We start from the raw sequence: 23,647 nt of genomic DNA, 5'->3' as shown, positions 1-23,647 counted from the left end.
GGGAGATTTTAAATTGCAGACTTGTAACCCAGCACTACAAAATGCACTAGAATACATTAATTAGAGCAAAATTTCAGGGCAAAAAATGTTACTGCTTGAAGGTAAATAAACAAATAATTTACGCTAGGTAGAACTTAGTGATTTTTATGTCAACCAATCTCTCGCTGGACAAACTATATCATATTCATGGTCTCGTATGTGGTGTGTGCAGGGGCGCCGTCTTGTTGGAAATACCCGTTCACAATTTCATCATCATGAAACTATTCAAGAAATTGCTGTATGATTTCCCGATACCTTCAAGCCGTCAAGGTTCCTGAAAAAATTGGTATCGTTAACTTTTTTGGGAAGAAATTTTTTAAAGTATTTGTACCGTTAAAAAAATTGGTCCAATAATCCTACGTTTTGAAATACCCACCCACACTCCCACCTTGTGAAGAAATTAGGTTTTTCTGAATTCCACCATTGCATTGCATTGCATGTTTTGTGAGTTAATATAACCGTCCAAGTAAAACCAGGATTCATCCGTGAAGAAATTCCAGTTCAGCAAATTCGGGTTTACAGTGTTAAGAAACCAATGGCAGTATTCAACACGTACAGGATTTATTTATTAATTCCTATCCTCACCCCTTTCTTTCTCTACCCTTTCTCTCCTCTTTCATCCATTCTATCTCTCTTCCGTTTTCATTCGGTATTTCTCCCGCTCCTTTCCCTCCCTCTCTCTCATTTCGCTACATCTGTTCCACATGTGCTCGATCGTCTCACACTCCTCGTAGCACATCCTGCACCTCCTCTCCTCTCCTTCCGTCCAATACCTGTTCTCTCTCTCCTCATTTCCACATCTGAATCTCGCCATCATTTTTCTCTTTCTTCCACTCTCTTTCCTCAAGTACTCCGGAATTTCCTCTGTCTCATACTGCCTGTTGTACCTTGATTCTTTGTTTCTCTCCCTTCCTTCTTGCTTGTCCGTGTCTTTGTTCCTTTCACTCAGTTCTGCACTCATCCATCTTCCTTCTGCTCTCAATCTTTCCACTTCCTCACTGACATACTCGTTCCTCTCTCCTTCTCCTTGTTCTTTTTCTTTTCTCTCCAGCATTCCGTCAGTATCCTGCACTCTTCCTTTCTATCCATTTTGTCTTCAAACTTTGCCGCTCTCTTTCCCGCTTTCACTCTCAGTCTGTTCCTCTTGTACTCTTCCCTTACTATGTGATCTGGTGTTTCTCTGTCTACTCCTAACACCCATCTCAAATATTTTTCTTGCATTCTCTCCATCTCCTCCTATTCCTTCCACTCCCAGATCTCTGCCCCGTACTTCAATACACTCTCTACCATGCTCTCGAACATCATCATTCTCCTCCTGAAATCACCTCCCCACTTTCTCTCTTCTACTCCCCATACACATCTCACTACCTTGTTTGATTTCCTCACTACCTCTCTCACATGTGTCTTATCCGTGGCTCTCTCGTTGAAGATGCAGCCCAAGTACTTGAACTCGCTCACTTGTTCTACCTTTGTTCCCTCCCACTTCCACTCATTCTCTTCACTTTTCGTTTTTCTCTCTCGACCCCTTCTACTGTGATTTCTGTTTCATCTGGCGCCGTCTGTTTCTCCTTCATTTGCGTTTCTGCCTTTCCTTCTTATTTTCTTCCTTCCTGCGGTTTCATAAAGTACTCTTCACTGATTCGTTTTTATTTCTCTTTCGGTTTATGTATTTATATACCTTCTTCTCTGCTCTTATTTACATTACCCTCCCCCCTCTCTGTCTTCTGCTTCTTCTTCTTTCTACATCTCTCTCTCTCTCTCTCTTTCTCTGTATATTCTTTTCGCTTCTAGGAATGTATTTCTGTCGATTTTGGTCCTCTCAACGCCTTTACTTGTTCCTTCAGCAAGTTTTTTAACGTATAAACAAACATGTCTTAACATGTTGCAACCATGTGAATTACACTATTCTTTGAGTACTAGTCAGGCTCCAATGGTCAATTCGCCCTTTGGCTTGACAAATGTGTTCATACAAAAAAAACCGAAACAGTGAAAAGTTAACAATTTTATTGTCCGCCTAATAAACGCAATTGTTAGCTGCATATGTGAAACATGGCTACGTATATTAAATACCTAAGCTATATTTATACAAACTGTTGTCTATTGCTGATAAAGATATTGATGTGTGACTTATCTAACAACTACTTGTAAATAATAACCAGATTAAAATTGTGTCTTGTTATTTAAGAGAAATCACTTTAGACAAGTGTTTACCAAATTTTACCAAATTACAGTGCAATTTTCACAATGACAAACAACTTTTGTTGCTGTTCGTCAATTAGGTACATACTTGCAAATATACAGGGTGTCCCCGCGAAAATTTCGAATCGGTTTATCTTCGTGGTCTTTAACGTTACAAGTTTGAAAATCCAAAATGTGAGTAAGCGCGTAGTGAGACGTATCGTGGATGTCAATGACATCCTAGTGTTAGTGAGTACTTGTGAAAGGGGACTTCTTGTTCAGTACGTCTATGTGGAAAAACCGGCAGATTGTAAAGAACAGTTTTCAATATATTTGACATAGAAGTTTAAACAGTTCAATCATTTTATCGATTAGAAAAAAATATAGCAACGAAATAGTATATTAAGTATTAAGAACGGAAAGACATTATACCGATCGAAGACAAATGTTTGGAAGAGGAGATCGGTACATTGTCCTTAACGTTCCTGATACTTATGATGTTTTTTGCGCAAATGAATAGATATTTAATACAAAGCATTCATATCTAGAATAGGCAATGCGATATGTGTTATCTTTCACATCATGTTGCCATAATGTCGATTTTTGTATTCTGTGAAGTGGCAACTATACTACAAAATCACGTCCCCATCCTTTCCAATGTGACGTTAAAACCACCAGACATAAATTTATCCGAACTTTTCGTGCTGACACTCGGTATATTTATTTTATATAAATATCTTTAAGCTGAGTTGAGAAATTGATTACAGAAGTGATTTGTCATTGGGGAGAGCATCGTCGATGTAGACACATTATTACATTTAATCTGTTCCTTGTTTATCAACGATCTTTACATTTTATCACTTCACGTCTTAAAACAGAGATACATGAAACTGTGTATCGTTTCAGAGATATTTTCAAAGTGACAGGTAAAACATGAACGTCTCAATCGAACTCCTTTTTGCTCTCGCAGCAATTCTACTGATACCCATTTATTACTACTTCACCAAACTACGCAGGATCGAGAAGTTTTTCGAAAATTTTCCGAATCCTCCGATGGTACCAATCCTTGGAAATGCACGAGACCTTAAATCAGGACCCGGTAATGAGAATATTTTCAAAATCTCACTATGAAATCTAAATTTGATCATTTAGAATTCTTTAAAAGCATTTATGAATACACACGGAAATATGGAAAGATGGTTCACATGAAAATTGGACCAGTCGGACACGTGCTGCTGGCTTCCGATTATAAATTTCTAGAGTTTTTATTGACCAACAATAAAATCATGGCAAAATCGAGTAATTTGAAGTATTTGGAACCGTGGGTAGGCACAGGACTAGCGACTGTCAGTGGTAAGTCCTAAAAAGGGGAGATGGTATTTTATTTATTTATTCCTTGACTTAAGGCGGACCAAAATGGAAAATGCATCGAAGGCTAATTACACCTGCTTTCCATTTCAAAATTTTGGAGCAGTTTGTCGACATTTTTGAAAGCGCTAGTAATATATTAATTGAAAAATTATCCAAAGAAAGTGGAAACAAGAGTGTAGATATCTACCTCTATGTAACCCGATGTACTCTCGATGTGATCTGTGGTAAAGTAAATATTTTTAAAATGAACTAAAATGTTTATAACTTCATCTGGCTCTAGAAACTGCCATGGGTACTAAAGTAGATGTCCAAAATAGTGAAGCCTCTTTGTACTTCCATAGCGTTAAAGAAATGTGCAGAATTTTTTTGGCTAGGACAACGTCGATACTAAAGCGTTACGATTCCATTTTTCGTTTTACCAAAGATTATGAAATACAAAAGAAATCTTTGGAAGTTCTTCACGGTTACACCAAAAGTGTAATCAGTTCAAAACGCAAGGAATTGGAAGAGGCGCGTAAACAAGGAAATTATAGTGATGTGGACGATTTGGGAAGGAAGAAGAAGAAAGTGTTTCTAGACTTGATACTCGAAGCTACAGTTGATGGTCAATCTTTGACTGATGAAGAAATCAGGGAAGAAGTAGATACTTTTATGTTTGGGGTATGTAAATGTAGTAAATTAAATAAAGTAAATATTTAATTTCTGTTTTTAGGGTCATGACACCACAGCAACAGCCACAAGCTTTCTATTATATTGTCTAGCTCAAAATAAAGACGTTCAGGTACAAAAGACGTTTCTGGAAAATATGTGTACCCTTACGCAAGTATCGTTTTGTTTTATGTTTTAGAACAAAGTGCTGGAAGAACAGGAACAAATTTTTGGTGAAGAAAAGTGTCCCAAAGTCACGTATGCAAACCTCCAAGAGATGAAATACTTAGAAAACGTTATCAAGGAAGCCTTGCGTTTGTATTCACCAGTTCCACTCTTTGGCAGACGAATAGATCAAGATGTAGAATACGGTAGATCAGGTAGCTCTAAATATTAGCAATATTTGACGTTTCTTTTTAGATGGGAAGATTATTCCCAAGGGAGTAGAAATTATAGTTTATTCACACGGAATTCACATGAATCCTGAATATTATCCAAATCCTGAAAAATTTGATCCTAGTAGATTTGAAAAAATGGATGGAAAACACCCTTTCGCTTTTATACCATTCAGTGCCGGACCAAGAAATTGCATTGGTATGTCTGATTGATTGATTTTAATTTCTCTATCTATTACATTTTAGGACAAAAATACGCCATGTTGGAGATAAAATCTTTAGTCAGCAAAATTATCAGAAATTTCGAATTGTCTCCAGCTTTTCCTCGACACGAAATGATCCTGTCTCCTGAAACTGTTCTCAAATCATTGAACGGCGTAAGAGTTGGTATTAAGCCTCGATAAGACATTTATTTTTCCACGCTACCAAATAAATTGAGTCTAAGTTGTATACAAATTATGTACCTACCCAAATAGTTATCCTTTTCCTGCACAGTCAAGACACATTTTAAATTAAAAAAAAAATCAGTAATAACGATGAGTTATTTTCCTAACCTCGTGTAAAACAGTTATAATCAGAATTGATGGTCAGTACTGATCCTACGATCCATGTAAAACGTCACTGAAAACCATCAATGACCAAAGTGAGTATTTATTGCAAAATGAGTATAAGTGTCATCTGGTTCACCTCCTTTTTTATTCATTAGTTTTAGTTCTAGTTCATTAGTTCTAGTGAAGTTTCATTAACCAGTTATTCATGTCGTAACTGACCTATCGCAAGTTTCAATGTCAAATCAAATTGTGTTATCTGTTTGTGGTAAATTATTGTTGTTTTTAAGTCGATGTCTATACATTGGTAGGTAGCAGTGTTCGTGACAAATCTATTTAGATTTATATATCCCGGAGGAGGCCTTTTTAAGGAAACTGTTATAAAGACTAGTTACGCAAATTAATACTATCCCTCCGCCACCCGGCGGCACGGCAATTTTGCTGGAGTACATACACTATTACGGATATTACTATCAAGTAATAGTGCAGTGCTTATCAACATAATTACCGGCGTCTTGCCTCCGCATTTTGACTTTGTTGTGCATTATGTTCTGTGTCAAGGTTAAGAAATTTCCTCACGATATGACATGAGTATAATAATATACCTTTTTGAATTTCAAATAATTTCAATAATCTATTATTATTATTATTGGTTAAAATCTTTGCATTTATTTCATAACATTGTTTTTTCTTTGAATAAAGATACTTTCAGTTCATTTGTCTGTTACGTGTTACATGTGTCAAGGAGACCTAGAAATACTCGTAATATGTAATATGATAAGAATGTTTTCCAACAACTTATCTGAAATGCCTTCTGCACAAACAAAATTAACCAGTTATGATATGATTCGTTCGAATGTTTCTATAGTGTCTCTTAAATGAAATTTGTATCTTAAATAACCTTGCCATTTTATATTGATAGTGCTGCCGTATGATCAGTAGATAACGCACTCAAAAAGATTAACAGATTATATCGTCGTTGCAGAATTGGTAAGTGTATTCGTTATATTTAATCGACTCGTCCTGAAATTTCTTTTTTTGACCAGCGACCGATTTTCATTCATTTCGCGCTTCGGTAACAGGCACAGCAAGATCAACTTCCCAAATCCTTGTCGGTAGCCATGGAAACGACAAAATAACAAAACTGTTGTACCTACTTAGATTATAATGGTACAAGTGCAGTTGTGAATAGGAAATACGTTTAAAAATTAATGGTGAATGGAAACTGTTTCGAATATGTTCATGAATTAAAACAAATTAAGTGTCAATTGATTTAGGGACCTAACTTTCAAGAAAATTGAGCCGCATATTTTTGATTAAAAAATTTGAAAAACTCGACTCTTCAGGTCCTATTTCACCAATTATTTCTCTATTATAACTTATAAGTTATTAGGCACTTACTAAACTTGTATCCTGATACGAGTATATCATCACCATCCACGATTCATTAATTACTCCTCCCCCAATTTTTCCTTTTATCCATCAAGCAGTTCTTTGACATTTTATCTTTTCTCGAATTGACTAATTGACATTTGCATCATGAACGTTCCGACCGAATACATATTTGCTCTTGCAACAATTATTCTCATACCGATTTACTATTACTACACAAAATTGCACAGAATCGAAAAATTCTTTGAAACTTTTCCGACTCCAACAACAGTACCAATTTTGGGAAATGCAAGAGATCTTCGATCAAGCGCAGGTAACAAACTGAAATTTTATTACCAAATTGTCACTAATTCATTGATATTTCAGCACTCTTTAAAAATTTACATGCATATGTAAGAAACTATGGAAAGATGGTTCACATAAAAATTGGACCAATTGGACATGTCTTAGTGTGTTCCGATTATAAGTTTATAGAATTCCTACTAACCAGTAACAAGCTCTTGAAGAAATCGTTCAATTTTAAATTATTGGAACCATGGTTAGGCACAGGACTAGCAACTGCTGATGGTAAGTGGTTGAGAAACAGTCCAAAATGATTTGTCTTTGTTTTGTCTTGAGGGGGAGTAAAATGGAGGGCGCACAGGAAACTCATAACGACAGCTTTTCATTTTAAAATTTTGGAACAGTTTGTCGATGTTTTTGAAAGCACTGGCGATATACTGGTTCAAAAGTTATCCAAAGAAAGTGGAAATCAAAGTGTAGATGTATTCCCTTACTTAACTCGATGCACCCTTGATATCATCTGTGGTGAGATAAATGTGCTTAAAAGTAACAATTTTAATTTAAAACAATTTAAATGTTCTACTTCATTACTTAGAAACTGCAATGGGTACAAAAGTAGATACACAAAACAGTGAAGCTTCCTCGTACGTCCAGAGTGTTAAAACAATGTGCAAAATATTCTTAAGTAGAACTATGTCAATATTAAAGCGTTACGACTGTATCTTTCGTTTTACCAAAGACTATGAAATACAACAGAAGTGTTTGAAAATTCTTCACGGTTATACCAACAATGTTATTGATTCGAAACGTAGAGAGTTGGAAGAGAAGCGCAAAGACAAAAAATGGAGGGATGTTGATGATTTGGGAAGAAGGAAGAAGAAAGTGTTTTTGGACTTGTTACTCGAAGGTACAGTTGATGGTCAGTCTATGTCTGATAAAGAAATTAGAGAAGAAGTAGATACTTTTATGTTTGGGGTAATGAACAATAACAATTTAAATAACATCAAATTAATTTTTGGTTTTGTAGGGACATGACACCACAGCAACAGCTGTAAGTTTTATATTGTATTGTTTAGCTAACAATAAAGAAGTACAGGTATGACGTACATCTCCTGAAATCGTGTACGTATTGTATTATTTTATGTTTAGGACAAAATCCTAGAAGAACAAAAAGAGCTCTTTGGTAATGAGAAGAATCCAAAAGTTACTTACTCAAATATCCAAGAGATGAAATACTTAGAAAACGTTGTCAAAGAAGGTTTGCGTTTGTATTCACCTGTTCCACTTTTTAGCAGACGTATAGACCAAGACGTAGAATACGGTAGATCGTGTAGCTACAATTGTAGCAACATTTAACACTCATTTCTAGATGGCACGATTATACCCAAAGGAGTGGGAGTGTTAATATTTGGACATGGAATTCACATGGACCCCCAATATTATCCCAACCCTGAAAAATTTGATCCCAGTAGATTTGAAAATTTGGATGGAAGATACCCCTTCGCTTTTATACCGTTCAGTGCAGGTCCGAGAAATTGCATCGGTAACAGTTTCTTACAATTGAAAGAAAGGACTTTGTAATGTTGATGTAATACGTTCTAGGGCAAAAATACGCCATGTTAGAGATAAAATGCTTGCTGAGCAAGATTGTGAGGAATTTCGAGTTGTTTCCAGCTTCGCCACACCACGAAATGATGTTAGCTATCGAAATTGTCTTGAAATCACTTACTGGAGTAAAAATTAGTCTTAAATCGCGATGAAACATTATTTCACATGTTTTGACTTCACTTAAGACACAGTGAAATTAATTATTACATAGTGATGGTTTTATTCAATTTTATATTGTATTTTTATACTTCTAAGTCTTCTGTTGAAATCATAAATACTTTACACATATTATGTTAATTTGGTATCCTTCTGTGAGTACATATTTGAGGTTTCTTTGATTAATGTCACTTTAAACTCTGCAAACTATTCTATCTCACTGCACTTGACGAAACTCCAAATTTTCCGACTGTGGGTTATGTCAGAACAGAAGCCTTCCTGTTGTGACCAATTAATTAAGAACACCTAAAATGAGGTTTTTCATAGCTAGATGCTCGACTAATGTCTTCAACTACTCTGCTGAACGTCTTCTTCTTAAATCTCCTTCTTAGATGCTTAGATGTATTTTTCAATATCTTCAATGAAGACGCCAAAAACCAGAATGCTGAATACCATGTTGGTTGAAAACAGAAAGATAATTTTTTTGATCAAGAGTTCCAATAAACTACTCCAAAGACTCTTGGAACTAATCTTTTGTGTCTGTTTTGTTGTTAATATTTTTTCAATAAATGTGGCATTAGGTACATATTATTTACTTAATGTAATCTTCATATTGTCATTGTAATTACTGTGATTAGATTTAGGACAGAAAGCGTTTTTTTTTCAACACAATATGCAGTTAATTTTGAAGCAGCCATGTTGGATAATAATTGGTTCAAATTACATGAAAACATTTATTTTCTCCCTGTTTTAAGTTTCAAAATAAATTACATAAGAATAGATTTACTGAGCTGCATAATTTATCAGTCCACAGCTACTGCATTTATAATCCATCAAACCCCCCTCAAATTTGGATTGGTACAACGCACATACTTCAACAAATCCTCGTTCTCTTCGCACACGAAGGGCTTGCGATGGTGACAAGCCACATCATGCCAGTTGACCTCATCGTTGTAAAACTGGTTAAGAATAGCGAGACAATTTTCTGAAGCGCCATAAAGTAGAGATTCATGAATGAATCTGTGTGATTACAGTGATTACAGTGATTTTTTCAAAGTGAGTGTTGAACCATGAACTTCTCAACCGAACTCATTTTTGCTCTCGCAGCAATTCTACTGATACCCATTTATTACTACTTCACCAAACTGCGCAGGATCGAGAAGTTTTTCGAAAATTTTCCAAACCCTCCGACGGTACCAATCCTTGGAAACGCACGAGATTTTCGATCAGGACCAGGTAATGATAATAGTTTCAAAATCTCAGTAACAACTCTAAATTTGACTGTTTAGCATTCTTTAAAAGCATTCACGAATACACACGAAAATATGGTAACATGGTTCACATAAAAATTGGACCAATCGAACACGTGCTGCTGGCTTCCGATTACAAATTTCTTGAGTTTTTACTGACCCACAATAAACTTTTGACAAAATCGATTAATTTGAAATTCTTGGAACCGTGGATTGGCACAGGACTAGTGACTGCCAATGGTAAGTTCTAAAAGGGAAACTTGGCATTTTATTTACTTAGTTCATGAGTTAAGGCGGACCAAAATGGAAGACGCATCGAAGACTTATAAGACTTATACCGCTTTCCATTTCAAAATTTTGGAACAATTTGTCGATATCTTTGAAAGCGCTGGCAGTATATTGATTCAAAAATTATCCAAAGAAAGTGGAGAGAAGAGTGTAGATATCTATCCCTACGTAACCCAATGTACTCTCGATGTAATCTGTGGTACAACAAATATTTTTTAAATGAACTAACGTTTAAACTTCTACTGGTTCTAGAAACTGCCATGGGTACTAAAGTAGATGTCCAAAATACTGAAACCTCTTTGTACTTCCACAGCGTTAAAGAAATGTGCAGAATTTTTTTGGGCTAGGACAACGTCGATACTAAAGCGTTAGGATTCTATTCTTCGTTTTACCAAAGATTATGAAATACAAAAGAAATCTGTGGAAGTTCTCCATGGTTATACCAAAAGCGTAATTAATTCAAAACGTAAGGAATTGGAAGAGATACGTAAAGAAGGAAATTATAGTGATGTGGACGATTTGGGAAGGAAGAAGAAGAAAGTGTTTCTGGACTTGATACTCGAAGCTACAGTTGATGGTCAATCTTTGTCTGATGAAGAAATCAGGGAAGAAGTAGATACTTTTATGTTTGGGTTACTGTTACGAGGTCTAATGTACCACCACATTAGGGCCATCGTACGACGGTTGGTGAGGGCAAATGACGGGTCAGCGTGGGGGAGAGAGAGATTTGGTCACTCGAACACGGTCGGCACAAGAACATCAACGGTAGACCCGCCGCGAATCAGTGTCCCAGGATATTAGTGACAAAATCCGGGAAAAAGGTTTGCGTCATCGCCGTCGTGCGGATCAACCCTGGGACACTCGTATTATATATCGCCGTTGAGCGGATCAAGGGGGGTCACCAGACCGAAAGAGTAAGTTGAAACTCCTTATCTCTCCAAAAGTAACAACCACGCCATTTTGTGGCGAGCAGGCTTCACCGTCAGCAGTACCATCACCGGGGACGAGAGACGCCGTTACCTCCCCCAAGGTCCACCTGGACCCATCACGCAGCAGCAATCAAGACCACCGGCCCACACCATCCAGCCCCGACATCAACCCTAGCCGGAGACTGCTCCGGGCGAGCACCGGACCCAGCACCGGAAACCCAGCGATCCACAGTGTGAATCAGATGAATATCAGCTGAACAATATACCATTAAATCAAGCACAAGTGTAAAACTATTTCCCCCCCTGCGGAGTTACACAGCGTTATGTACAAACCCTGGGCTTCTCAATAAGAAGGGTTGTAACAGTACCTATATAAATATATCATATTAAATAAAAGGAAATATTTAATTTATGTTTTTAGGGACATGACACCACAGCAACAGCCACAAGTTTTATACTATATTGCTTAGCTCAAAATAAAGACGTTCAGGTACAAAACACTTTTCTTGAAATGTGTGTTTTTTTACTCAAGTATCGTTTTATTTTATGTTTAGGACAAAGTGCTGGAAGAACAGGAACAAATTTTTGGTGGAGAAAAGTGTCCCAAAGTCACGTATACAAACCTCCAAGAGATGAAATACTTAGAAAACGTTATCAAGGAAGGCTTGCGTTTGTATTCACCAGTTCCACTCTTCGGCAGACGAATAGATCAAGATGTAGAATACGGTAGATCAGGTAGCTCTAAATATTAGCAATATTTGACGTTCCTTTTTAGACGGGAAGATTATTCCCAATGGAGTAGGAGTTATAGTTTTTTCACATGGAATTCATATGAATCCTGAATATTATCCAAATCCTGAGAAATTTGATCCCAACAGATTTGAAAATGTAGAGAGTAAACAACCATTCGCTTTTATACCATTCAGTGGCGGACCACGAAATTGCATTGGTATGTCTGATTGATTGATTCTCATTTCTCTATCTATTACATTTTAGGACAAAAATACGCCATGTTGGAGATAAAATTTTTAGTCAGCAAGATCATCAGAAATTTCGAATTGTCTCCAGCTTTTCCTCGACACGAAATGATCCTGTCTCCTGAAACTGTTCTCAAATCATTGAACGGCGTAAGAGTTGGTATTAAGTCTCGATAAAACATTTATTTTTCCACGTTACCAAATAAATTGAATCTAAGTTTTATACAAATTATGTACCCAAATAGTTATCCTTTTCCTGCACAATCAAGACACATTTTAAATTAAAAAATAGTAATAACGATGAGTTATTTTCCTAACCTCGTGTGAAACAGTTAAAATCAGAATTGATGGTCAGTACTGACCTACGATCCATGTAAAACGGGACTGAAAACCATCAATCCTTTTTTATTTATTATTTCTAGTTCTAGTTTATTAGTTCTAGTGAAGTTTCATTAACCAGTTATTCATGTCGTAACTGACCTATCGCAAGTTTCAATGTCAAATCAAATTGTGTTATCTTATTTGTTTGTGATAAATTATTCTTGTTTTTAAGTCGATGTCTATACATTGGTAGGTAGCAGTGTTCGTGACAAATCTACTTAAATTTATACGAGTATATCCCGAAGGAGGCCTTTTTAAGGAAATTGTTGTAAAGATTAGTTACGTAAATTAATAATCTATCGGTTAAAATGTTTGCATTTATTTCATAACATTGTTTTTTCTTTAAATAAAGGTATCTTCAGTTCATTTGTCTGTTACATCTGTCAAGGAGAGCTAGAAATACTCGTAATATGTAATACGATAAGAATGTTTTCCAACAACTTATCTGAAATGGCTTCTACACAAACAAAATTAACCAGTTATGATATGATTCGTTCGAATGTTTTTATAGTGTCTCTTAAAGGAAATTTGTATCTTAAATAACCTTGCCATTTTATATTGATAGTGCTGCCGTATAATCAGTAGATAACGCACTCAAAAAGATTAACAGATTATATCGTCGTTGCAGAATTGGTAAGTGTATTTATTATATTTAATCGATTCGTCCTGATTTTTTTTTTTTATACCAGCGACCGATTTTCATTCAGTAACAGGCACAGCAAGATCAACTTACCAAATTCTTGTCGGTGGATATGGAAACGACAAAATAACAAAACTGTTGTACTTAGATTATAACAGTACAAGTGCAGTTATGAATAACAAACACGTTTAAAAATTAATGGTGAATGGAAACTGTTTCGAATATTTTCATGAATTAAAACATATTAAGTGTCAATTAATTTAGGCACCTAACTTTCAAGAAAATTGAGCCGCATATTTTTGATTAAAAAATTTGAAAAACTCGACTCTTCATGTTCTATTTCACCAATTATTTCTCTATTATAATTTATAAGTTATAAGGCACTTTCTAAACTTGTATCCTAATATATCATCAGTCACCATCCACTATTCATTAATTACTCCTCCCCCAAGTTTACCTTTTATCCATCAAGCAGTTCTTTGACATTTTATTTTTTCTCGAATTGACTAATTGACAGTTGCATCATGAACGTTCCGACCGAATACATATTTGCTCTTGCAACAATTATTCTCATACCGTTTTACTATTACTACACAAAATTGCACAGAATCGAAAAATTCTTTGAAACTTTTCCGACTCCTCCAACGGTACCAATTTTGGGAAACGCAAGAGACCTTCGATCAAACGCAGGTAACAAACTCAAATTTTATTACCAAACTGTCACTAATTCATTGATATTTCAGCAATCTTTAAAAATTTACATGCATATGTAAAAAAACATGGAAAGATGGTTCACTTAAAAATTGGACCAATTGGACATGTCTTAGTGTGTTCCGATTATAAGTTTATAGAATTCCTACTAACCAGTAACAAACTCTTGAAGAAATCGTTCAATATTAAATTATTGGAACCATGGTTAGGCACAGGACTAGGAACTGCTGATGGTAAGTGGCTGAGCAACAGTTCAAAATGATTTGTCTTCGTTTTGTCTTGAGGAGGAGCAAAATGGAGGGCGCACAGGAAACTCATAACGACAGCTTTTCATTTTAAAATTTTGGAACAGTTTGTCGATGTTTTTGAAAGCACTGGCGATATACTGGTTCAAAAGTTATCCAAAGAAAGTAGACATCAAAGTGTAGATGTATTCCCTTACTTAACTCGATGCACCCTTGATATCATCTGTGGTGAGATAAATGCGCTTAAAAGTAACAATTTTAATTTAAAACATTTTAAATGTTCTACTTCATTAGAAACTGCAATGGGTACAAAAGTAGATACACAAAACAGTGAAGCTTCCCCGTACATCCAGAGTGTTACAACAATGTGCAAAATATTCTTAAGTAGAACCATGTCAATATTAAAACGTTACGACTGTATCTTTCGTTTTACCAAAGACTATGAAATACAACTGAAGTGTTTGATGATTCTTCACGGTTATACCAACAATGTAATTGATTCGAAACGTAGAGAGTTGGAAGAGAAGCGCAAAGACACAAAATGGAAGGATGTTGATGATTTGGGAAGAAGAAAGAAGAAAGTGTTTTTGGACTTGTTACTCGAAGGTACAGTTGATGGTCAGTCTATGTCTGATAAAGAAATTAGAGAAGAAGTAGCTACTTTTATGTTTGGGGTAATGAACAATAACAGTTTAAATAACATCAAATTAATTTTTGGTTTTGTAGGGACATGACACCACAGCAATAGCTGTAAGTTTTATATTGTATTGTTTAGCTAACAATAAAGAAGTACAGGTATGACGTACATCAGCTGAAATCGTGTACGTATTGTATTATTTTATGTCTAGGACAAAGTACTAGAAGAACAAAAAGAGCTCTTTGGTAATGAGAAGAATCCAAAAGTCACTTACTCAAATATCCAAAAGATGAAATACTTAGAAAACGTTGTCAAAGAAGGTTTGCGTTTGTATTCACCTGTTCCACTTTTTGGCAGACGTATAGACCAAGACGTAGAATACAGTAGATCGTGAAGCTCCAATTTCAGCAAAATTTAACACTCGTTTCTAGATGGCATGATTATACCCAAAGGAGTGGGAGTGTTAATGTTTGGACATGGAATTCACATGGACCCCCAATATTATCCCAACCCTAAAAAATTTGATCCCAGTAGATTTGAAAATTTGGATGGAAGATACCCCTTCGCTTTTATACCGTTCAGTGCAGGTCCGAGAAATTGCATTGGTAACAGTTTCTTACAATTGAAAGAAAGGACTTTGTAATGTTGATGTAATATGTTTTAGGGCAAAAATACGCCATGTTAGAGATAAAATGCTTGCTGAGCAAGATCGCGAGGAATTTCGAGTTGTTTCCAGCTTCGCCACACCACGAAATGGTGTTAGCTGTTGAAATTGTCTTGAAATCACTTACTGGAGTAAAAATTAGTCTTAAATCGCGATGAAACATTATTTCACATGTTTTGACTTCACTTAAGAACAGTGAAATTAATTATTACATAGTGATGGTTTTATTCAATTTTATATTGTATTTTTATACTTAAGTCTTCTGTTGAAATCATAAATACTTTACATATTATGTTAACGTACTTGAAAGGAATTACAACAAGTTAGAACAATTTGGCGTTAATTACTAAAAGCATTGAAAAGAAAATACACAAAAAGAGTTTGTTAGATTGAAAGTGTTTTTGTTTTGAAGCTTTACAACAGAAGAAGCAAAGGAGAATCTGGACCAAAAAATAAGGCGCTTTAAAACTGTTCGTATTTTTTCCTTTTATCAAAACACTTTTTTCTAATTCACTCTTACTATCTGTTCATGGGGAAATAATCATCCAGAGCCTCCACAAAAGATACCAAAAAACATAAAATAGGTCAGCAGACAAATATGCTCCAAATTTGGTATCGCTCTGTGAATATATATTTGAGGTTTCTTTGATTATTGTCACTTTTAACTCTGCAAACTATTCTATCTCACTGCACTTGACGAAACTCCAAATTTTCTGACTCTGGGTTATGTCAGAGCAGAAGCTTTCCTGTTGTAACCAATTATGTAATTAAGAACACCTAAAAGAGGTTTCTCATAGCTAGATGCTCGACTAATGTCTTCAACTACTCTGCTGAATGTCTTCTTCTTAAATCTCCTTCTTAGATGCTTAGATGTAGATGTATTTTTCAATATCTTCAATGAAGACGCCAAAAACCAGAATGCTGAATACCATGTTGGTTGAAAACAGAAAGATATTTTTTTTGATCAAGAGTTCCAATAAACTACTCCAAAGATTCTTGGAACTAATCTTTTGTGTCTTCAAAATGTTTTGTTGTTAATATGTTTTCAATAAATGTGGCATTACATATTATTTACTCAATCTAATTTTCATATTGTCATTGTAATTAGTGTGATTAGATTTAGGACAGAAAGCGTTTTTTTTTCAACACAAGATGCAGTTAATTTTGAAGCAGCCATGTTGGTTAAGAATTGGTTCAAATTACATGAAAACATTTATTTTCTCCCTGTTTTAAGTTACAAAATAAATTACATAAGAATAGATTTACTGAGCTGCATAATTTATCAGTCCACAGCTACTGCATTTATAACCCATCAGACCCCCCTCAAATTTGGATTGGTATAACGCACATACTTCAACAAATCCTCGTTCTCTTCGCACACGAAGGGCTTGCGATGGTGACAAGCCACATCATGCCAGTTGACCCCATCGTTGTAAAACTGGTTAAGAATAGCAAGACAATTTTCAGAAGCGCCCCCTTGTTGGGCTTCCCTGTTGTCTGGCTGGGGCTTGCCGATCCCCCCGTTCTCAGACCAATCGTTCTGGTCCCTTTGCGTGGTCGGTGCCAGTTTTTGCAAGACGGCGGTCCAGAACCACCCGTTGATGGGTAGAGGTTGGAGGTCAGCTCTGTCGCAGCCTTGGAAGTCGCACAGTCGGCCGGAAGTCCAAATGTACTTGACCTGTCAAATTTGAATTTGATTAGTGGTGGTGATGTAATCGCGGTGTAACTGGCCGAAGAAGGTACTACTTTATTTGTAATTAAGCTCTAATACGGATGGGTTCGAATAAGTGAGGAATAGAAAGCGAAAAGTGAAAACGGCACGTTTTTAAGTGGATGATAATGAGCGAAAAAAAATCGACTTGCCTTTTCATCGACAATACGTTTTTTGATCCATTCGTTCTCGGCGCTGGTTTCTAATGAGATGAGGTCCATGCAGCGCTGTCTGCAGTAGTTCCTGCCTCCGAGCCAATCCTCCTGGACGTCCTTGAGGGCGGGGTCGCGCCAGCTGAAGAAGTATCCTTTGCCTGCAGTTCACAATCACATTTAGTTACTTCTACGAGTATGCATTGCACGAAAGCAAATTCTTTAAATACTAAGTGTTAGGAAAGTGTTAATTGATGAAGCATCGTTTGCTTCTTGTAAACACATGTACTGGTTACGGAAGTGGATTTTAATTAGTTACTTTTCAAATTAGGTGCAATAATTTTTTGGAAAATATTTGACGATGTCGTCGTCTCTTAAGACGATTGCTTATTTTTATGAGTAAGCTGTGACTTATTGATAAATGATAACTTTGGAACAGAATACCACATCAAAGTAAGAATAATGATATAAAAATTGTTGTAGATCGTTTTTATGAAATTTTTGTAGATGTTGGTAAATTGTGAAGAATTAAAAAAATACAAAAGTGGTTCATAAGATCTTTTCAGGGTTCTCTAAAACTTGTTACATACGTGGAATAAAATTATATATAATTATCAAATCAAGAGAATGTTAATTGAAGTTATTAGTTCTAGCGTTCTCATGCAATGAGGTAAATGGTTGAAGAAAAAATACAACTTTTTAGACAAAAGCAGTCAATAACCCATAATTGCTACTTTTTTGTTGAGTTCCACTTTTAAAATACATATTTGAATTCGTTGAAAGGGTTGGACATGAAAGTACTTAAATATACATTGACCGGCGCAAAAAACGACTCATTATGATTTCTTTAATAAATGATCTTGAAATTATATTTGTGCTTATTTTTCTTTATTATAGTTAAATTGGGATATTTTCAATGATCGGGAGTGCTATGGTCACCATGGTAACCGAATTGTTTTGTTTAAATAAATTATTAGAAAATATGCGCTACTTCCATGTTATGTTTCTGTCGGTTGATTTACGTGTTAAAAGATTTAATTTGACAATAGGAGATACTAATTCAAAATGCTCTTCAAATTTTGGCAATTTTTCATAACATAAATTTTTTTCTAAGAAATTACTTTTATTTTTTTTTTTCATTAAAATTTTATTTGCTGTGTTTAATGTTTTGTTTGTCGGATATTCTTTGGCAAAGAATAACTTAAATAACACTTATCAATACAACATGATATCAAAAAATTTTTGACAATGAATTACTTACTTAATTATATTAATAAAATTTGTGCCGGTCAGTGTATTTCAAGATTTTTAATAAGGCAAATGCAGACATAAAAGCTTTGATAATTATTTTCCAAAAACTATTCCTGCTTCTATCCTGAAGATTTTGCAACTTGTGTATGAAGGAAATGAACCGATCTGTTTCTATTTATGTTTTTATTTATTTATTTTTCTTTTATTTAATTTTTTCAATTTCTTGTTTATTTTTCGTTTCAATAGGTGCTTTTGCACCTTAATTGTTTCTGTGTAAAAAAATATATTCATTTAAAAATTAGCAAGTTAAATAACAATAAAAAATACACCTAATTATTTTTATCTCAGACAAATAAGTGTTTATTACCATGAAAAAGATAAATAAAAACAAAATTTTATGTTGAAATTTTCTAGTTAATTGTATTCTAATTAAAAATTATTTTCAAGTTCCGTGTTTACCATTACTTCCCCAATACAAAACATATTTAAAAGGTTTCCATTATAGTCGTTGTCAATATTTTGTAAACTATTTGTATGTCCTTGAAATACCAAAAAATTGTTTATCTACGATCGTGTCAAAAGTAGACACTTTTTGCACTAAAAATCGTTGTCAAAGTTGACGTTTAGTGAACTGACGGAATCGTGCCATAAAACTTTTAGTGCACGCTTTTATGACACAGAACTGTCAGAATACAACAATACAATTTGTTGGAAACATTGTTTAGAAGTAGGTTGCTAAACGACGTGGTTCTCAAACGACTTTGGTTATTCATAAAATATTCAATCAATGATCATTATTTTATACAAATTTATGTTGAAACCGGTGCGAGGGTCTCACGATCGTAGATAAAATGTTGTAAGACATACGTGTAAAAAGTTCCTTCGTTGCACTCACATCCTTTAAAATACTCCCTCATACCTCGGTCGTATTTTAAACGTGTATATTTTAAATACTCGTAACTAAATCGACATTAATGAAAATATAAATTAAACTAGGATTTAAAATTCAGCATATTGAATGTTATGTTAAATGTCTTAAAAGATAAATAACAATTTTAAATTAAACGAATTGAATTAAAAAGACCTTAATAAAAAGTTTGCTTTTCTTGCAAAATGTTGACTTTATGATTTTCTAGTTTACGACGATTTAACAGTTGAAGGACGATTCGTTCTAATTGATTTCTATGTTATTTTTAATGGGAAAATAGAAACAATGCAATGTACACTGCGTACAAAATAATCAAATTTGCATTTTGATTAATATTTTTTTTAAAAATTCCAGATTGTTTTGTTGAATAATAAATTACATTAATATAAACATTACACCAAAACAAATATGTATTGCAAACAAGCATTTGAAATGTTTAATCAACGGGAAGTTAATTAATAAATTTTACATTAATTGATTATTATATCTTCACAAACATACATATCCTGTTCATGATCTTGTATTTAGTTTTATTAATGTACTGCAACAATTTTGCATTAACCACTGTTTCAGTTCCACTTTATTATTTTTAAAATATTTGATATTTTTCACATTGTACATATTTAATAAAATGTAGTAAAATAACAATACATTTTTTTTAAAGTCAATTTAAAATATTGATAAGAAAACTATTAATTATAAAAAAATTCAATAACTCACCGTCAGGAGTCCTTTCGTGGACAATTCTCTGGGCGCACAGGGCCGGCACCGGGGGCTCGAGGATTCTTCCATTAGGGAACTGGGCCAGAGCCAAGCCGACAAACCCGACGATCAAAACGACACTTTTCATTTTCAACTACAACACACTCAGTTACGCCTAAATAAATGAAGTGACCAGCAACTTACCATGAGTGACAACAGAAAATGAAGCCCAAAACCAATAAAGACCCCTATATATAGGAAGGTGGGGTCACGGCACAGAGAAAGAGAAACACACCGATTACAGGTAGCGTCTTCTTCGCCTTGACCTCTGAAATTTCTTGGCGCGAGAATGCGAGTGAACGAGTGAAAGCGTAGATCTTATCGAAAAAAATTGTTCGAATAGGCTCGAAGTCGTTACTTGGCGATGATTTTTGGGTCCCTTAAGACGTTTCGTGGTCACTTTCTCCCTTCGAGTAAGTCGACGCGTTTTTCAAATATTTGTTCTTCGATTTGTTCCAAATTACATGTTAACAACTTTCTTTGACTCGCGCTTCCGAAGTTATGTGACTTGGTTTCCATTTCGTTTGGCGGCTGGTGCAACCACCAACAAATTTTTGATCTTTTTCAATATTGCTATCAAGTACGAAGAAAGTTGTGTCTAAATAACGGTGGTACTTGAATGGGTTCGAGGTGATATCTGACACAAATATTTGGATGATGTCACAGCTTTTGCATACAGGAAATAATCAATAATTCTTGCGACTATAAAATCACGGCCAAAGGTTGAATGTAAACAAACTCCTAAATGTGTCGAAGACAGATCCGTAATTAGCAAGCTTATCTATTTTAAGTATCGTGATGGGATGAAAGTACTGCAACATCAATCATCAAAAAAAAGTCCAGCTTGTTGTAAGTTGTGTAAATCTTTTTATGACAAGACAAGCCTCAAAAAAATTTTGCATTCATCCATCAATTAAATATTTTCTGTTTATGCTCACGAACAAATAAAATTTCTCCAACAGGTGTGTACCAATGAACACGAATTCTGAAACAACAGCAACTGAGGAAGTACCTTGCAATAAGATATTAATCAAATTAAGGTTCTAGTGTGTATAGTGTGGAAATTATTGAAAACGAATAGTTTCAAAAAAATTAAAAATAAGTCTGTATTTAAAAAAACAAACAGTACCCTTTAGCTACAATGTTGGTATCAATGTAGGTATTTCAATTTTTATAGGTTGATTTTTTCCTGTAACATAACGTTAATTAAAATATTTGTGAAAGAAGACTTATTCGCTTGTGTATAAAGATATGAGTGAAGTGTTAACTGAATCTGAATCTATGTTAATAGTTATTTATGTAACAAGTGCGTCAAGTAATACTTTTTTTACGAGAAGGAAAATAGAGTTGACATTTCTTTGACAGTTCAACAAACAACAAACAATCGTTACCTAATTTAAAAAAATAAAATAATTCTCATCACCCCACTTTTCACCTAAAAAATGACAGTGGTGACAGCGACAAAAACTGACAGTTCACATGAAAGCGGCAAAAATTTCATAACATGGGCATGGCCTGCTTGGACTACAATAATTTATAATAACCCTGTACAATAGTACAATAGTACAGGGTTATTATAAATTATTGTAGTCCAAGTAGGCGTAAAAACTGAATGTAAAATTTATGGCTGCTGCTCAATATAAAAAACATCAAAATGATGTGAATAAGTGAGTACACACCATTCACACACAGGAGTTAAACTGGGTGCAAAACAACTCAATATTTTTGGATTCAATCGTTAATTAAAAAAAAAATTAATAAAACCCTTATCACCGCACTTTTCACCTAAAAAATGACAGTGACAGCGACAAAAATTGACAGTTTACATGAAAGCGGCAAAAATTTCATAACCTGCTTCGACTACAATCATTTATAAATTATAATAACCCTGTGCTATTTGAATAGTAAATTTGCAAATGGAATACAAATTCTCATATTGCTTTCCCGAACGATTTGTACGTATTGTGCCACATTCTTTAAATATCAAACGGTTTTACTTTAAATTAAATAAAATAATTCAAAATTTCTATTTATTTATACAAGCAATAAAATTAGATAATAAATAAATTGAGAGAATTAATAAAAAAATAATAGGTAGATTTCTATTCTAAGTAGGATATAATGTAAACAAACAATACAAAAACTTTGAAAGGAATAAACTTAAATGTGATGTAACAATTTTTAATTTATTCCTGATTAGCTAAACATTTAGTACCTATAAAAATGTTCTAATAAAAAAAATGCTTGTAAATCGCATTAAAATAAAAATAGCTATTTATGTAACCAGTTAGGAAATGCGTTATTTTGTGTAACGAGTGGAATATTTGCGGGACGAGCGCAGCGAGATCCCGCAAAATCACACGAGTTACACAAAATTGCATTTCCTAACGTGTTACATACAAGATTTTTTCTAATTTTGACAAAAAAAAAGTTTCTTTAAACGTTAAACGAAGTAATGAATTTCATTCTTTTCATATCCCACCTCCACCCGGCGGCACGGCAATTTTGCCGGAGTACATACACTATTACGGATAATACTATCAAGTAATAGTGCAGTGCTTATCAACATAATTACCGGCGTCTCGCCTCCACATTTTGACTTTTTTGTGTTTTATGTTCTGTGTCAATGTTAAGGAATTTCCTCACGATATGACATGAGTATAATAATATACCTTTTTGAATTTCAACCACCAATGTGTTCTCTAAGTCCAAAATTTTTAAATTTTTAAAAAGAGATTGGGGTACTATTCCTGTTGCTGAAATTATAAATGGTAAAATCGAAATTTTTTCTAAACACCAAAGATTTCTCATAGCAACGGAGAGTTCTAAATATTTATTAATTTTTGTATTATATGTCTGTGTTATATTGTGTGAATTTGGAACAGCTATATCTAAAAGATATGCTTGCTTTTGTTGTTTATTTAAAATAATAATGTCTGGTCTGTTATGTCTGTTATTAATAGTGCCGTGACAACTGTCTAAATGTCAATAAATTCGCTCTCTAATAAAAACGCGCCAAATGTTGTTGCAAGTGCTTCACTGCAATCCAATGGTGCTACAGAAGTTAAAAAACGCAAAAAATGGACTATGGAAATGAATATTTTCATTATACGGGAATATTTTCGGATCACGAAACTACAGGATGTTGTGAGTACTTACAGGCTTGATTTATTTAAAGCGTTCCAAAGTAAGTACCCCCAGTTTCCTGTTACTATTCAAAATTTAGCTGACCAGAGGAGAGCCATTATGAAGAAAAACTATATCCCTTCGGCAATTTTAGAAAAGATCAAAAATGATGTAAAGTTAGAATTGTCAATTAATTATTCTGACAATAATGAAGTTTCTAATAATTTACTCCAAAATTCTGTTGAACCGCAAAGTTTACAAAGTTTATCTAATCATAATGACTCTTTCTGTCCAATTATCGATTCACCAAACACCATACAAACAGACATACATAATTTAGACTTGAGTTATAATGATATACATGTTATTAATCAAAAT

The 23,647-nt window shown here is 34.4% G+C and overlaps 4 protein-coding genes and 1 pseudogene across 6 annotated transcripts; 3 read left to right on the top strand and 2 right to left on the bottom strand.

Annotated features, from left to right (window-relative positions):
* The first annotated feature begins 196 nt into the window (after nt 1–196).
* On the top strand, nt 197–5,165 carry LOC138132149 (cytochrome P450 4c3-like). 2 transcript variants are annotated; one of them, XM_069049545.1, is made up of 9 exons: nt 197–2,318; nt 3,124–3,316; nt 3,370–3,570; nt 3,624–3,812; nt 3,869–4,248; nt 4,301–4,369; nt 4,436–4,607; nt 4,657–4,830; nt 4,878–5,165. In XM_069049545.1, exons 2-9 carry the CDS (start codon nt 3,151–3,153, stop codon nt 5,033–5,035), a joined length of 1,509 nt encoding a protein of 502 aa, XP_068905646.1. In that variant the 5' UTR covers nt 197–2,318; nt 3,124–3,150; the 3' UTR covers nt 5,036–5,165. The 2 variants fall into 2 exon arrangements, with proteins under 2 accessions (XP_068905646.1, XP_068905645.1); XM_069049544.1 differs by lacking the exon at nt 197–2,318 and having other exon boundaries at nt 2,570–3,316.
* On the bottom strand, nt 665–1,269 carry LOC138130403 (octapeptide-repeat protein T2-like). Its single transcript, XM_069046847.1, has 2 exons — nt 1,168–1,269; nt 665–1,120 (listed from the first exon to the last, which is right to left on the bottom strand). Exons 1-2 carry the CDS (start codon nt 1,267–1,269, stop codon nt 665–667), a joined length of 558 nt encoding a protein of 185 aa, XP_068902948.1.
* A 378-nt stretch (nt 5,166–5,543) lies between the features above and the next one.
* LOC138130402 (cytochrome P450 4g1-like) lies at nt 5,544–12,808 on the top strand (annotated as a pseudogene).
* A 111-nt stretch (nt 12,809–12,919) lies between these two features.
* Nucleotides 12,920–15,671, top strand: LOC138132151 (cytochrome P450 4c3-like). 2 transcript variants are annotated; one of them, XM_069049550.1, is made up of 9 exons: nt 12,920–13,075; nt 13,132–13,772; nt 13,826–14,026; nt 14,081–14,266; nt 14,333–14,712; nt 14,765–14,833; nt 14,887–15,058; nt 15,107–15,280; nt 15,340–15,671. In XM_069049550.1, the coding sequence occupies exons 2-9, from the start codon at nt 13,607–13,609 to the stop codon at nt 15,495–15,497; spliced, it is 1,506 nt and encodes a 501-aa protein (XP_068905651.1). In that variant the 5' UTR covers nt 12,920–13,075; nt 13,132–13,606; the 3' UTR covers nt 15,498–15,671. The 2 variants fall into 2 exon arrangements, with proteins under 2 accessions (XP_068905651.1, XP_068905650.1); XM_069049549.1 differs by having other exon boundaries at nt 12,921–13,075; nt 14,078–14,266.
* Nucleotides 15,672–16,538: 867 nt separating this feature from the next.
* Nucleotides 16,539–20,311, bottom strand: LOC138132152 (L-selectin). The gene is made up of 4 exons (XM_069049551.1): nt 20,288–20,311; nt 20,102–20,237; nt 17,203–17,363; nt 16,539–17,017 (listed from the first exon to the last, which is right to left on the bottom strand). Exons 1-4 carry the CDS (start codon nt 20,288–20,290, stop codon nt 16,652–16,654), a joined length of 666 nt encoding a protein of 221 aa, XP_068905652.1. The 5' UTR covers nt 20,291–20,311; the 3' UTR covers nt 16,539–16,651.
* Nucleotides 20,312–23,647: the final 3,336 nt, after the last annotated feature.

This window comes from Tenebrio molitor, chromosome 5, assembly GCF_963966145.1.
Source record: "Tenebrio molitor chromosome 5, icTenMoli1.1, whole genome shotgun sequence".
Taxonomy (NCBI): Eukaryota; Metazoa; Arthropoda; class Insecta; order Coleoptera; family Tenebrionidae; genus Tenebrio; species Tenebrio molitor.
This window is presented reverse-complemented; position numbering and strand designations above follow the sequence as displayed.